General features: G+C 44.3%; 1 protein-coding gene across 3 annotated transcripts; it reads right to left on the reverse strand.

Moving 5' to 3' along the window:
• On the reverse strand, positions 1–13345 carry LOC124463660 (nucleolysin TIA-1-like). 3 transcript variants are annotated; one of them, XM_047015470.1, is made up of 12 exons: positions 12959–13230; positions 12077–12173; positions 11807–11905; positions 11230–11284; positions 11046–11133; positions 10880–10955; positions 4438–4546; positions 3975–4070; positions 3778–3862; positions 3536–3677; positions 3281–3432; positions 1–1302 (listed from the first exon to the last, which is right to left on the reverse strand). In XM_047015470.1, the coding sequence occupies exons 1-12, from the start codon at positions 12988–12990 to the stop codon at positions 1164–1166; spliced, it is 1170 nt and encodes a 389-aa protein (XP_046871426.1). In that variant the 5' UTR covers positions 12991–13230; the 3' UTR covers positions 1–1163. The 3 variants fall into 3 exon arrangements, with proteins under 3 accessions (XP_046871426.1, XP_046871425.1, XP_046871424.1); XM_047015469.1 differs by having other exon boundaries at positions 3281–3429; positions 11046–11284; positions 12959–13345; XM_047015468.1 differs by having other exon boundaries at positions 11046–11284; positions 12959–13238.
• Positions 13346–13471: the final 126 nt, after the last annotated feature.

A 13471-nucleotide genomic window follows, 5' to 3' on the forward strand; every position in this document is an offset into this window, starting at 1 on the left:
AGCGCTTCAGCAATTTTATTGGACAAAGCAAGAAGACATTGATTATAGTAGCAGAAACATGATCAAACTCCAGGGGTCACACCTCTTAAAACCATAAGTCTACCATGTAGGCACTGCCTACTCTTTATTTCGTCATTTCAGTTTGAACAAATTAGCTCTATAAGGCAACGCAATAAGCTTCCACTTCCCTGGCATAAAAGGACGATAGTGCGAATTTCTGATCAAGTCTTGTGTTTCATATTTGTTAAAAAAAAAAAAACATGAGAAATGCCATTTTATGCACAGTATTACTTAATAGTACAACTCTTTTTTTCGTTTTTTTTTTACACACTGGAGCAATGCCATGTATTCCCTGCATGGAAGTATCACAAACACTGCATTGTGCCAGTGCCATCATAGAGAAACATTTGACATGGCTGATTCGCTACTCACAAGGTGCTACTCATCTATCAAAACAAAACATAACTAAAAAAAGAAAGCGAGCCCCCAGTTGACATTTTGCTTTATACATTTTGAAATGGTTATTTACACAAGGGGAGAAAAATGTGATATAACAGGAAAACAGTGGAATGCAAAAAGACCCCCTCAAATTTGTAAAATTACAAGAGAAAAACTGTGCAATATCAATCTGCCCTTAGAGGGGAAAGCAGTGGCATCAATCAGCAACTGGTTTGAATTCTAAACTGGAAGAGGGGAGGGACAAAAAAATCAAATACCTGTTAAGATTGATGACTGCACATGATTCATTGTTTCAAACTGAAATAATTGTCTTGTGTAAAAAAAGAAAAGAAAAATACGGCATTAACAATTGGCAATATATAAATGAAAATGATAGCAGTTGAGTCATTGTAAACAAAAGGCTCAAATCCCCAAAAGTATCTACTTTACAGTTTAATATTCATTTACACTTTAACTTAAAACGGTCTAGCTCTCTTTCCATGTAGTCTGTCTACCACAAGAGCGTAATACCTGTGTGGGCACAACTTCCCTAACTCCCTTTAACACACCCCTCCCCCCCTATTCTAGTCCTCTGCTTCAGAAGTCCATTTCGCCTCCTCATTCCATGTACCAATGAGTCTCAAGTTTGCCACGAATGGAGAGGGCATCCGACACGTCTGTGTGAGGCAGCAGCCAGAAGGCTGGACCAGGCTACCCCCCCTCTATCAGTGTGTGGGGTATCCTGTGGCTCCCATGCCAGGCTGGTTTGCTAGCATGCTCCCATTCAGTCCCTGTGTGGGCTCCATAACCCCACCGTTACTGATGGCACTGACCCCCGTCCAGCCTGCACTGGCTGGTAAGTGGCTGCAAACAAGGGGAGAGACACAACATGCCGGCGGGTTAGAGGAGGGGGCAGGGGACAGACATGGCACACGCTGAAATCAGGTGGGGAAACAAGGGGAGGACGTGAAGTGATGAGGGGGGGATGAGCACTGAATTAGGCTTGCCGAGAAAACTGAGAGGAAGGAAGATAAGAGCATGGCCGCGGGAACTAGGGGTGCTGAAGCACCCCCTGACAGCACGAGAATTTTTAATGATATGACTTGAAAATCCACCACTGTGGCACAGCCCCGCAGGAGCGGACTGGCCATCGGGAGCACCGGGAGAAGAATAACGATGGAAAACCAGGCTAAGGAACATAAGAAAATGTAAGAGACAAAAAGACATGACCTTAACTAGACAAGGTTTTACCAATTAAAAAACAGCTATGTTTATTTTACATAAAGCTCAAAAAACTATTTTGCGCTCAAATAAAGGCCAAAAACTATGTGCGCTCGCATTTCGTATCACACTCCTGAACTACATTTACATTTAGTCATTTAGCAGACGCTCATATCCAGAGCGACTTACAGTCCCTTACTGACAGTAAGTACAGGGACATTCCCCCCGAGGCAAGTAGGGTGAAGTGCCTTGCCCAAGGACACAACGTAATTTTGCACAGCTGGGAATCGAACCAACAACCTTCTGATTAATAGCCCGAGTCCCTAACCGCTCAGCCATCTGACCCCCGAACTAGCATCATATCGAACATAGAATGTGCCTGCATTAGCAGGGCAGTTGTGGTGGCATATACGGGGCCGGTTCTGGTGGGCCGGGTCTGGATCAAGGTCCAGGGCCTATTTTTACTCCCGGTCCGTCCCTGCCGCCCCGCAACATTAAGCCGCCCCCCCAGCACCCCCCTGATAAAATATGTTCCCACTGCTATAGATAAGAGTGAGAGCAGAGCGGACAGTTGGGATTGTCAAATCCAACCTAATCTTAGAAACTGAGTTGGCAAGCAGAAACAGTACTGCCTAAAAGGTTTTTTTCTAATAAATTAAAGTGAATAAAAAAAACGATGAAGGAATCAAGATAAGAATAATCTGTGTCCTGTTATACCGCCACACACCTTCAGCATCAGCAACAAAAGAAAGCCACTAACAACATTGGATACATTTACCACTACATTTACCCGTGGTCATTTGATTTGGCAAGGCGAGTATGTGGACAGATACTGTGGGAGTTTATCTGCTGTGTGAACACTGTACAGGAAGACACTGTCACACCGCATAACCTCCAAATGCAAATGACCACCCATCCGAAATTGGATGACTCCAGTCATTTAGTAAATTGAACACTCATACAGTGTACCAAGGCTGTATTTTGGTACACAAATCAGACGATTCTCTCTTGTATTTGACATGATCACAGTGAATCCTTGGCTTGCTTATTCAGAATGAAATGTGAACGAAATATTACTCTTATTAATGTGGTTAAACAGAACTGATCAAAAAACTTTATACAATTACAGGTAATATATCAAAGTATAGATAACAAAATTCTCACAGCATCTCAAGTCCCCATGGCAAACAAATATTAAATTCCTCATAAAAATGACAAAAACAATGCAACGAAATGGTATTAAATAAAAGTTTGGGGACGGCACACTATCACCGCCAGTGGTAGCCAGTGATTCTGAGGGTCAGGTAGCACATTCAGCTGTGAGTCCAAAAGACCAGGGATGGGAGTGTTCCCTATGAGGACACCCGTCGAGGGAAAACTACATCTGAAAAATGCCATTGGCCAGTGAAATGAATTCTGTAGGTTTTGCCCTTTTCTCCCCATTTGGAAGGATGGAGGGGTGTCTTGTGCCCCTCTCCCAGGCCAGAACTGCAGGTTGCTAGGGGGAGTCTGTGCAGAGAGCCCCCTATGGTGGAAGCCCTTGGCTGCAGCCCTGGACGATGGAGCAGGAGGGGGCTGGGGTGGACAAGGGGAGGGGGGACAGGCACACTTGGATACTTACTTAAAACCCTGCTGGTTCCAGGCCTGGCCGTACACGCCGTAGGTGGGCACCTGCCAGCCATTGGGCACGTACTGGCCTATCTGCTGGGCGTTGCCGTACCACTGGCCCCACTGGCCGTAGGGCTGGGCGGCCGCGAAGCCCACTTTGTTCTGCTGCAGGGGAGACGGGAGGGAAGCGTCAGGACAGCTGGGAACGTGGCTCACATCTAAACAGCCTCCCTGCGTGGGGGGTGAGGGGTCTGGGTGGGCTCCATACCTGGGGTACCTGCACCTGTGGCTGCATGGGGTTTATCATGTCTGGGGTCTCCTTGCCCCAGTAGCACTTGACCATGTGGCCCTCTATCGAGGTCCCGTTCACAGACACGATGGCGTGGGCTGCTCCTTCGTGAGAGTTGAACCTGGACAGGCGAGGAGGGAGAGAAGGAGGCAGAGGGGGGTAAAGAGGCGAGCTTGCACCCACACTAAAGAGGGTGCTCCTCGCACGTCAACAAAACGTACCTCACAAACGAGTAGCCCTTGTCTGGGAAAACCCGCACCTCCATGATCTGTCCGAACGGAGAGAAGGTCTGTCTCATCAGTTGCTCTGCAAGAGAAAGCAGGGGGGGGGGAAGGTTGTGACAAGGACCTGCTGTGTTGAGCTGTTCCGATCCACATAGCAAGACCTGTACCAGGCCTCAGGATGTAGGACTACTGACCTGTCAGACCAGAGCTGACCCCCCCACAGTACACTGTACAGTTACTGGGACTGGATTGGTTCACCACTTCATCGAAGGACAGGTGTTTCGTGTTGTCTAGGTAGAAGGAGAAACATAGGGGAATCAGTCTTACAATCTACCCATCTCACCCTCCATCAAACTGCAGCTCTGCAATGTGTTGATGGAGGGCAGCATCTGGTGGTAGGTATAGCTCAACGTTAAGAGCATTTGACTGAAGATCAAAAGGTTGCAGGTTTGAATCCCTCCAACGTAAGCTGCCTTGGATAAAAGCGTTCGCTCAATCAACACTTCACTGTTATAGTGTATTCAATTAGCCATTTCATCCACAGTGACATAAAGAGGAGGCCTCAAACCCAGGATATGTAGATCTGCAGGCGAATTGCTCTACCACTGAGCTACACCCACCCACCATTATCATATTAGAGTAATGAGGCATGCTCACTTTCGTAGGTGGCTTTGGGAGCAGGGGGTTTTCTGGTGGCCCAGTTTGTCCTGATCTGTCGCCCCCCCAGCCACTGGCCTCCCATCTGCTGAATAGCGTTCTCAGCATCCTGCAGGCAGAATCACACACACACACTTGTGTATAATTTGTGCATCATCACAAGGAGCACAACACATATACATAAGGCAGTGGGGAACCTTCAGGGCCTTCTACGCCTTCAGAGAAGAATGGAATGGACTCCTGGAATGAGTTTCACAGTTCAAGTTGAACTGTTTCCTGTCTGACGACCTACCGCGCTGCACCTGAGCTGCTCCAAACTTTTCCCAAACTTTTTTTGTCTTGTTTATTGCTATATTTTATATATTACTTCATTTATTCATTTATTGTGTCGTTACCGATGTAATCTATACATCTACTGTCTCAATTATAGGTTTACTCGGCACGGCTTTTTTCCTTGGAGCTCGACGCTACTGTTCCTGTTGAACTAGCCAATTCAACGTTCTGACGAATTATCTTGGCTGGCATAAACTATTAACGTAAGTTAATTATAATGTCTCACACCCACTCACATTGTCCTACATGTGTCATTTTGTTCGAAAAGTTTGACTCTATTAGAGAGTCGCGTTCAGTCGCTTGAGGAAGAACGTATGCTAGTAACTTTAGATGCGACTGGCGCAACATCACAGACAGGGAGTCCTAGCGTGAGTGAGGACTCAAGTTTAGCCCCACCGGTTTCACCTTTGCAGCATGGTGGGAGTGGGACTCCGCAGACGTTAGTGATCGGTGACTCCATCACTCGTAACATTAGATTGGAGGGACCAGCGACAGTTTACTGTGTACCTGGGGCCAGAGCTACCGACATAGAAGCTAATCTTAGGGTGCTGGCTAGCACTAGGGCTAAGGCAAATGCCCAAGCTAAGGCACATGGCGCACGCACTGATGATAGGTATGAGAATATTGTCATTCATGTCGGCACCAATGATGTTAGGCTGAGGCAGTCAGAGGTCACGAAGGTTAATATTGCTCGGGCATGTGACCTTGCTCAAAAGATGAGTCGGCATCGAGTAATAGTCTCTGGCCCACTACCTGCTAGGGGGACTGACGAGATCTACAGCAGGCTTGTCTCTCTCAACCGCTGGTTGGCTCGCTTTTGCTCAGAACAGGGTTTAGGATTTGTAGATAATTGGTCTCGTTTCTGGGCCAAACCTGGCTTGTTGAAAAGTGACGGGCTCCATCCTAGCTGGAGAGGTGCTTTTCTTTTGTCTAGGAATATTGAAGCTATTCTAAAGCAGACCTGACACTCACTAGAACAAGCCGGGCTACAGTCTCTTAGAGAGTCTGATAGGTATGTTGATAGGCATGCTGTGAGCTGTTGGGGCCCCGATAGCTCAGCTTGTAGTGTAGCCAGGGTGGTTGCTGATGTTGTTTTTCCCATTGAGACGGTGTCGGCCCCCCGCCCTTTTTCCAAATTCCGGCCCTCAATTATTAGGAATTATACCAATTTAATATATATTCAGCCTTGCTCACCCGTTGCTCTTCCAACTCAGTTTCCTGATAACAGTGCCACCTTTTCAGAAGTATTATCTACGTCTAAAGCTGCCAAAAACCCATACTGGAATGTTGGGCTCCTAAACATCAGATCTCTATCCACAAAGGCCGTTTTGATTAATGATCTGATGTCTGACTGCAGCCTGGACCTGATTGGTTTCACCGAAACCTGGCTAAAACCTGATGAATATTTCCCCCTGAATGAAGCTTCGCCTCCTGATTTTGCGTATTCACACATCCCTCGTGTTTCAAAGAAAGGTGGTGGTGTTGCTATGTTATATAAAGCTAGCTTCAACCTCAGCCTAAAATCTGTCAATACCTTTAAATCATTTGAGATAATTTGTATGAAACCACCAACTACTTTAAAAAGGACTAATTCTACTACTGTTGCCCCCCCTCCTTCGTTTTGTATAGTTACTCTATACCGGCCCCCTGGCCCATACTCCCTCTTCCTTGAGGAATTTGCTGATTTTAGTGCTGATCTTGTGACATACACTGACAATATCTTAATTATGGGTGATTTTAACATTCATGTCGATGACCCAAAAGATCCTCTAAGTAAGGCCTTTACTGCTCTTATGGATTCCACAGGTCTCACTCAGGTGGTTTCTAAACCTACCCATCTTCACTCGCATACATTGGATTTAGTTCTCACGCGGGGAATCAAGATTAGTGATGTCATTGTTCATACCCACAATCCTATATTATCAGACCACTGCCTGGTAACCTTTAAAATGGATCTCTGCCAGAGCCTTGGAGGCACCCAGAATATTTCTATTAGCCGCTGCTTAACCCCAAATACAGCTCTGGAACTGGCTAGTATTCTACCCGCTGCACTAGAAGCACTTGATGTCCCGAATAAATCATTAAATGCTAAAACAAGGGATCTGAATTTGGTTCTTCAGCAATCCCTAGATTCTGTTGCTCCACTCAAACCAAGGAAAAGAATAGACAAGAAACTGGCTCCATGGTATTCAGAGGAAACCCGCACTCTCAAGAGGTCCACTAGAAAATTAGAGCGTAAGTGGCGTACCACTAAATTGGAGGTTTTCCGCCTGGCCTGGAAGGACAGCCAAATAGAGTACAAGCAAGTCCTCATCAGGTCCAGATCAGAATATTTCTCTAAGTTGATTAGTAAGAACAAACACAACACTAAGTTCCTATTTGATACTGTTGCAAAACTCACTAAGAAAAGTACACTCTGTGTTAGTTCAGATCTCTCTCCCAATGATTTCTTAGATTTCTTTGACCAAAAAATCTATGCAATAAGGGACAAACTACAGACTAGTCCTGGAGGAGTGGCCATCAACACTGATTTTCCCTCTGTACCCAGCATTCTGCATGTTGAGACTCTCACTCACTTTAACCCTATTTCTATGGAAGCATTCATCAAGCTGATAGATTCCTCGAAACCCACTAGCTGCCTTCTCGATCCCCTCCCTGCCAAACTTTGTAGGGAACTTCTCCATATTATTGGACCGCCCATGCTTAGTATTATTAATGAATCTCTTGTAACTGGACAAGTCCCTGACGATTTCAAACAAGCTATTATCAAGCCCCTTCTTAAAAAACCAAACCTGGATCCAGGTTGTCTTAGCAATTACAGGCCCATTTCAAATTTGCCATCTCTCTCCAAAATTTTGGAAAAAGCTGTGGCAAAACAGCTCACTGAGCACCTCTCCTCAAATCAGCTCTATGAACCTCTCCAGTCTGGATTTCGTCTTCACCACAGCACTGAAACTGCATTAGCCAAGGTAGTCAATGATCTATTATTAGCCTCTGACGCGGGCTTTAGCTCTGTCCTTGTTCTTCTAGACCTAAGTGCAGCTTTTGACACTGTAGATCATGAGATTCTCCTGGAACGTATGGAGAACTATGTTGGGATTTCTGGTACTTCACTTCAGTGGTTCAGATCGTATCTATCTGATAGATCACAATATGTCCACTATGATGGTTGCTCATCCAGGAGCTCCATTGTAAAATACGGAGTACCACAGGGTTCAGTTTTAGGCCCTCTGTTATTTTCACTCTATATGTTGCCTTTAGGAAACATAATTAGAAGTTTTGGGGTAGATTTTCACTGCTATGCAGATGATACTCAGCTATACATGTCTATAAAGCCGGGAGAATTTCCACATGCTATGGAAACCTGTGTTTCCGGGTTGAAAACTTGGATGACTGCAAATTTCCTTCTTCTTAATTCGGATAAAACCGAGGTTCAAATCTTTGGTCCGAAAAAACACCGAAATAATTTATCCCATCTAACCTTAGACTTAGACGGCGTCAAAGTATCTCAAAGCCAGCTGGTAAAAAATCTGGGAGTCACAATGGACCCAGACCTTTCATTTGAGTACCATATTAAGCAAATCACCAGAACAGCATTTTTCCATCTACGTAATATTGCCAAAATACGAAAATTCCTCTCAATGGATGATGCTAAAAAACTAATACATGCTTTTGTTACGTCCCGATTGGACTACTGCAATGTGTTGTTCTCTGGCCTCCCAATTACCTACCTAAAAAACTTACAGCGGGTGCAAAATGCTGCTGCTAGACTATTGACTAAAACTAGAAAGTTTGATCATATAACATCGACTCTTATCTCTTTACACTGGCTCCCTATCCAAGCCAGAGCTGATTTCAAAGTTCTACTACTAACTTACAAATCTCTGCATGGATTGGCACCACTGTACCTCTCCGGTCTCCTTGCACCCTATTGCCCCGCAAGGTCTCTAAGATCTCAAAATGCCGGCTATCTGGTAATACCCAAAGTTAAGAAAAAAACTGCTGGAGGTAGGGCGTTCTCATATAGAGCACCTCTTCTTTGGAACAAATTACCCATCTCAATTAAGGAAGCTGATACTGTCTCGACATTTAAAACTAGATTAAAAACGTTCTTGTTTAGTCAATTCTATGATTGTTAAAGGGAAGTATGTGTGTACTTTCTATGTAAACCTGGGATGTGTGCTTGCCTATGTGTGTATCACATGTAACTTTTAAATTTTAATTATAGCTTATGTTCACATTGCCCAGCTAGATGTTACAAATAAAGTAAACCTGTTACTGTATATTGTTAGTATTATTATTATTATAGTTCCGTTGCTGTATATTGTTACTGTTATAGTTTTTATTACTAGTTGGAGACAACGGGGGACTGGCTGTTTTCATCCTTATTCGTATAAGTATAACCTACTTTAGAGTTCTTTCCCCTGGAACAGATTTCATGTTCCAACTGAGGGGGGCTGTCGTTGTTTTGGTGTGTGGGGCTGCATCAAATACCCTTTTTGCTCTGTTAAATTGCTGCACTAGTCCACACTTGACCGGTGGGGATCTCATTCTATTTTGACTGTAACTGTTAGCTGCTCCTGGCATTCTCTAATCCCTGCTCTCCTCTCTGTCCCCCCCCCCCCACACATTCCCTGTGGTGTGGGGGGTTTGAGCTGTCAGGACCTGCTTGGTCGTCGGTCTGCCAACGCTGAACCAGGTCGTCACCCGGAATCCAGTCTCCATGACGGCCAACAGCGAGTTTCCCGGTCCCATCCAACGTCTATAAAGCCGAACAATGGATTTTGGTGTTTCAAAACCCATTGACACTGTATGACTATGTTTAGCTTGTGTTCTGCTCCTCTCTCTTACCAACCGTCTCTGGAGGAGGGGATCCCTCTCTGAATTGCTCCTCCCAAGGTTTCTTCCATTTTTTCTCCCGGTGGGAGTTTTTCTGGGAGTTTTTCCTTGTCTTCCTTGAGGGTTTAGGTTGGTTGAGGGGCAGTTCTATGGGCGCATGTGAAGCCCTCTGTGACATGCTTGCGTGTAAAAAGGGCTATACAAATAAATTTGATTTGATTTGATGATTTAGAAGGCCTAAACAAATTATAAATAATAATATATTTAATACTAATAATAAAATATTCAATAAATAATTTAAAAAAATACATATATCTCATTTAATTTAATACAATACATTGAATACATTTTCTCTCGTCTATGTTCTTTAGTTAAGCTTACTGTCAAGTTCATGTCCTGAAATCATGTTATCCAATCAGAATCGTCTGTCTCTATTAAGGCCCAGTTAGCTGGCTCATTCATTGGTTAGGACTTCACAAATCCTGGGGAAGGCCAAGCTATGTGTTTTGGTGTGAAGAGTGACGGGCAAATGGACCAATCACGCTTTGATTTCAAGTGGGCGGGAACAAAACAAAACATCCTAGGCCTTCATGAAGTCCTCTAATCTCTTGCAGAGTGGTGAGAGCGGTTGAGAGACAGAGGCAACGTCCACACTAGCCCGGGTAAATTTAGAAACGCATACATACGTCTGCGTTTGCACCTCCCGTCCACACTAATACGGCGTATTCGGACACTGAAAACTGAGCTTTTCGAATACGCTCCCCTAGCCGGAGACATTTGAAAACGCCGGGTTTGCGTAGTAGTGTGGACGGGGTCCACTGAGCTTTTCAGATACGATGACGTTCAGTTGCCATGACACTGGGGTTAGCTTGCGCTCTATAGCTATAGCTAATGTCAAGATGAACATGGAAGGTGAAAGTAATATGCTGCTCCATCTCTATAATTTATTTACCAGTTTAGTTAGTGTACTACTTCAGATACAAGTATTATCACCTAATAGATACGCGTTACTCCTACGCAAAAGGCGAGCGTTGTACTCGGTGTGCCTGAACAGATGTTATTGACGTTATGGTCTATTTGTTTACATCCGTGTCATCGTTAGCTAATTAAAGGATTGCACTTGTTTAACCCATTCAATTAATCGTATTGTTGCTTTTTTCTGCGATTATTTTTTTCTCGGCGGTGATGGCCGAGGTGAAGGCCCAGCTGTTGTACTCACGGTTCGCCACTGACATAAGGAATATTGAGATGTGTGGTCGACATAACTTACCCACTTGTTGAAGAAGGACACAAATCCATAGCCTTTAGACTTCCCAGTGGCCATGTCTTTGACCACTCTAGCGTCCCTGAGGGGAGATACAGCATTCACTCAGACAGCCCCAAGGATTTCGGAACACATGATCATTACGAGGATACGTCAGTGGAGGTATACTTACGATATCCTTCCAAATGGGCCAAATGCCGCTTTGACGTCGTCTGTGGTGATTTCCGGGCTAAGGTCACCGACAAACACATGGAAATGATCTAGAGGAAGAAGAGACACGACAATGACTAAACATATGAAACAGGCCACTATCAGAGAAACCTTGACACCCCCTCCGCCATATATGCGATTCTTACTGCTTGTGTCTTTTTTCTGACTGGTTGGTGTGGTGGCCCAGTTGACCTTCACCTCCTGGATAGAATGAGGAGAGAGCAAAGCAGATGGAGTATGTTTATACGATTCAGGTGACACTTGCTACATTTTAGAGTGTGAGGTGGTAGAGAAATGGGCCCGTGAACATTGTGACATGCTAAGAAAGCTGGTATATAAACTTGAAAAACATTGCTAGCAACTAGGCCACATGACAAAATAAGTACACATTCCAAGAAAACATGGGACTTAAAGATCAGTTTACTAACATTACTCATCAGACTGCTCTATATGACCTTCTGAAGATAAAAGCAATGTATCATAATTGTTCCTGTAGCCCTAATCTCATTGCATTCACTCAATTCCTTATGAAGCATAAAGCAGCTGGGCAAATACATACATTGGAACTACTTACCTATGGGAAGAACCATCATATAAGAGGACAGCACACCTTATTGCACTTGACTTAGAATGATGTCAACAGTCATTCTGCTGGTCAGACATTTCAGATTCACCACCCACAGCCCACCCGTCCCCACTCACCCTTTAGATACGATAGCTTACCTTACCCATTATTTTACGTCCATTCATGGCAGCTAGGGACGCAGCCGCATGCCTGTGTTCGTAGAATTCTACAAAACAGTACGGGTCGTTCCCAGCCGTCTGTTGAGACATTATATAATGAGTAAATATGAGCATGGACAGGTCAACAAAGTCTAACATAACAAACAGTTACAATACGTGGGGAATTGTATTGATACAATATTAACAGTTAAGTCATTGTAAACGTATAAACACACAACAAAAGCACATGTAGTTAAGAGGGACACTCACGTCAACAATCATTTTACAGCTCTTGCAAGGTCCTATTTGTGTGAAAACCTGGAGGATCAGAGGCTCAGTAACATCCCTAGACAGGTTCCCAACATACCTAGAGCAGAAAGGAAGACATGTGAGGAGGATTGAAGGCTCCTGAACCTTTTAACGAAATATTATGCCCCATTTATGCACTGCATACTGCCATTGGTACATCAATCCATATTGCTTGGTGACTACAATATCAAGCTAGCTGGCCACTTGTTATAGCACACTCGTGGACAGCCGTTTATTTATACTTAAGGAGATATTAATAGGCGCTTATTTTGCCAACTACAATGTCCTGTGCCTGTGGAGATCGCTAGCTGAACGTTGACGTGGCTGCTTGGAATGCATGCATCGGCCGGGGCCTACAGACTACAGCTATAGGAATCCAGCCTGCTCGTAATTTCACAAACTCACCGAACCCCGGTAGTGCAATCAAGCTAGCAATGAGAAATGAAAGGCATTAGTCTAGCTGCTTAAATAGGTCTAGTTGGCGAAAATCCTATCTGTAAAATCCATTCCAAACGACTGAGGGGCGATTTAAAATGTATATTCTACGTGTGGCTTAACCCAAAACGTCCGTGTACAGTATAGCCTTGCTAGCCTGCAAACTTTAGCGGCCATTCAGCTAGTTATCGTTAGCAAACTAGCTACGCTCCTGTGATTAACAATACATTGAGTATTAACAATACATTATTAATGGAAGTCCGCCGAGATAAAGAACACACAACTTTTGAAAAAACTAGCAGGCGATCTTTAGAAAATTGCAAGACCTGAACACGTAGAGTACAATGCTACAGTCACACGCGAGCTACCTAGCTTATGTCGATAGCTCTAGCTCTAGCTTTTACTTACAGGGTCTTGGGCTGGTCATCGTCCATCATCATTTTTCAGTCCTGTGTGTGTATTGCGTTGTACCTATGTTAATCAATCTGTTTCGACGTGGGCTACGAAAGAAACTGCCAAAGGTGACAACAATGCCACCGACAAGCTAATGTGATTCACGTTAGCTAGCTGAACGGCTAGTTTCGGTTGCCTGCCCTGATGAACAATGGGAAGTTGAAGATGGCGGAAAATCAAAGGGGAGCATCACATGCGAGCGGCCACACTGCTGGATGTACCAAATTAGTACCTTGCTTCCAGGTTTATCCACGGATGCTATTACATTGCTGTATGTAGCAAAATATCTGATCCCTGAAGCCGTCAGTATATTTGCCGGATTGTACATTTAAAGCACTACTAGTTATCTGCCTGGAGAGTTTTCTGATCAAATGTTTACATCTGGATGACACATCTGGATCCTCTCTGAATCCACATTTTCTTAATTTTAAAAGATTCTCAATTGCAAGCTGATCGGCAGAAATATAA

The sequence above is a fragment of the Hypomesus transpacificus genome, unplaced genomic scaffold, assembly GCF_021917145.1.
Source record: "Hypomesus transpacificus isolate Combined female unplaced genomic scaffold, fHypTra1 scaffold_30, whole genome shotgun sequence".
Classification (NCBI taxonomy): Eukaryota; Metazoa; Chordata; class Actinopteri; order Osmeriformes; family Osmeridae; genus Hypomesus; species Hypomesus transpacificus.

Bases quoted from the DNA above. Each gene is read 5' to 3' on its own strand.
- LOC124463660 (XM_047015468.1), bottom strand. From the start codon at position 12,990: ATGATGATGGACGATGACCAGCCCAAGACCCT. The intron at 10,956-11,045 runs GTAAGTATACCT...ATCTCCCCTCAG, and splicing joins GGCCCATTTGGAAGGATATC to GGACGCTAGAGTGGTCAAAG. The intron at 3,678-3,777 runs GTACGTTTTGTT...TCGCCTGTCCAG, and splicing joins AAGGGCTACTCGTTTGTGAG to GTTCAACTCTCACGAAGGAG.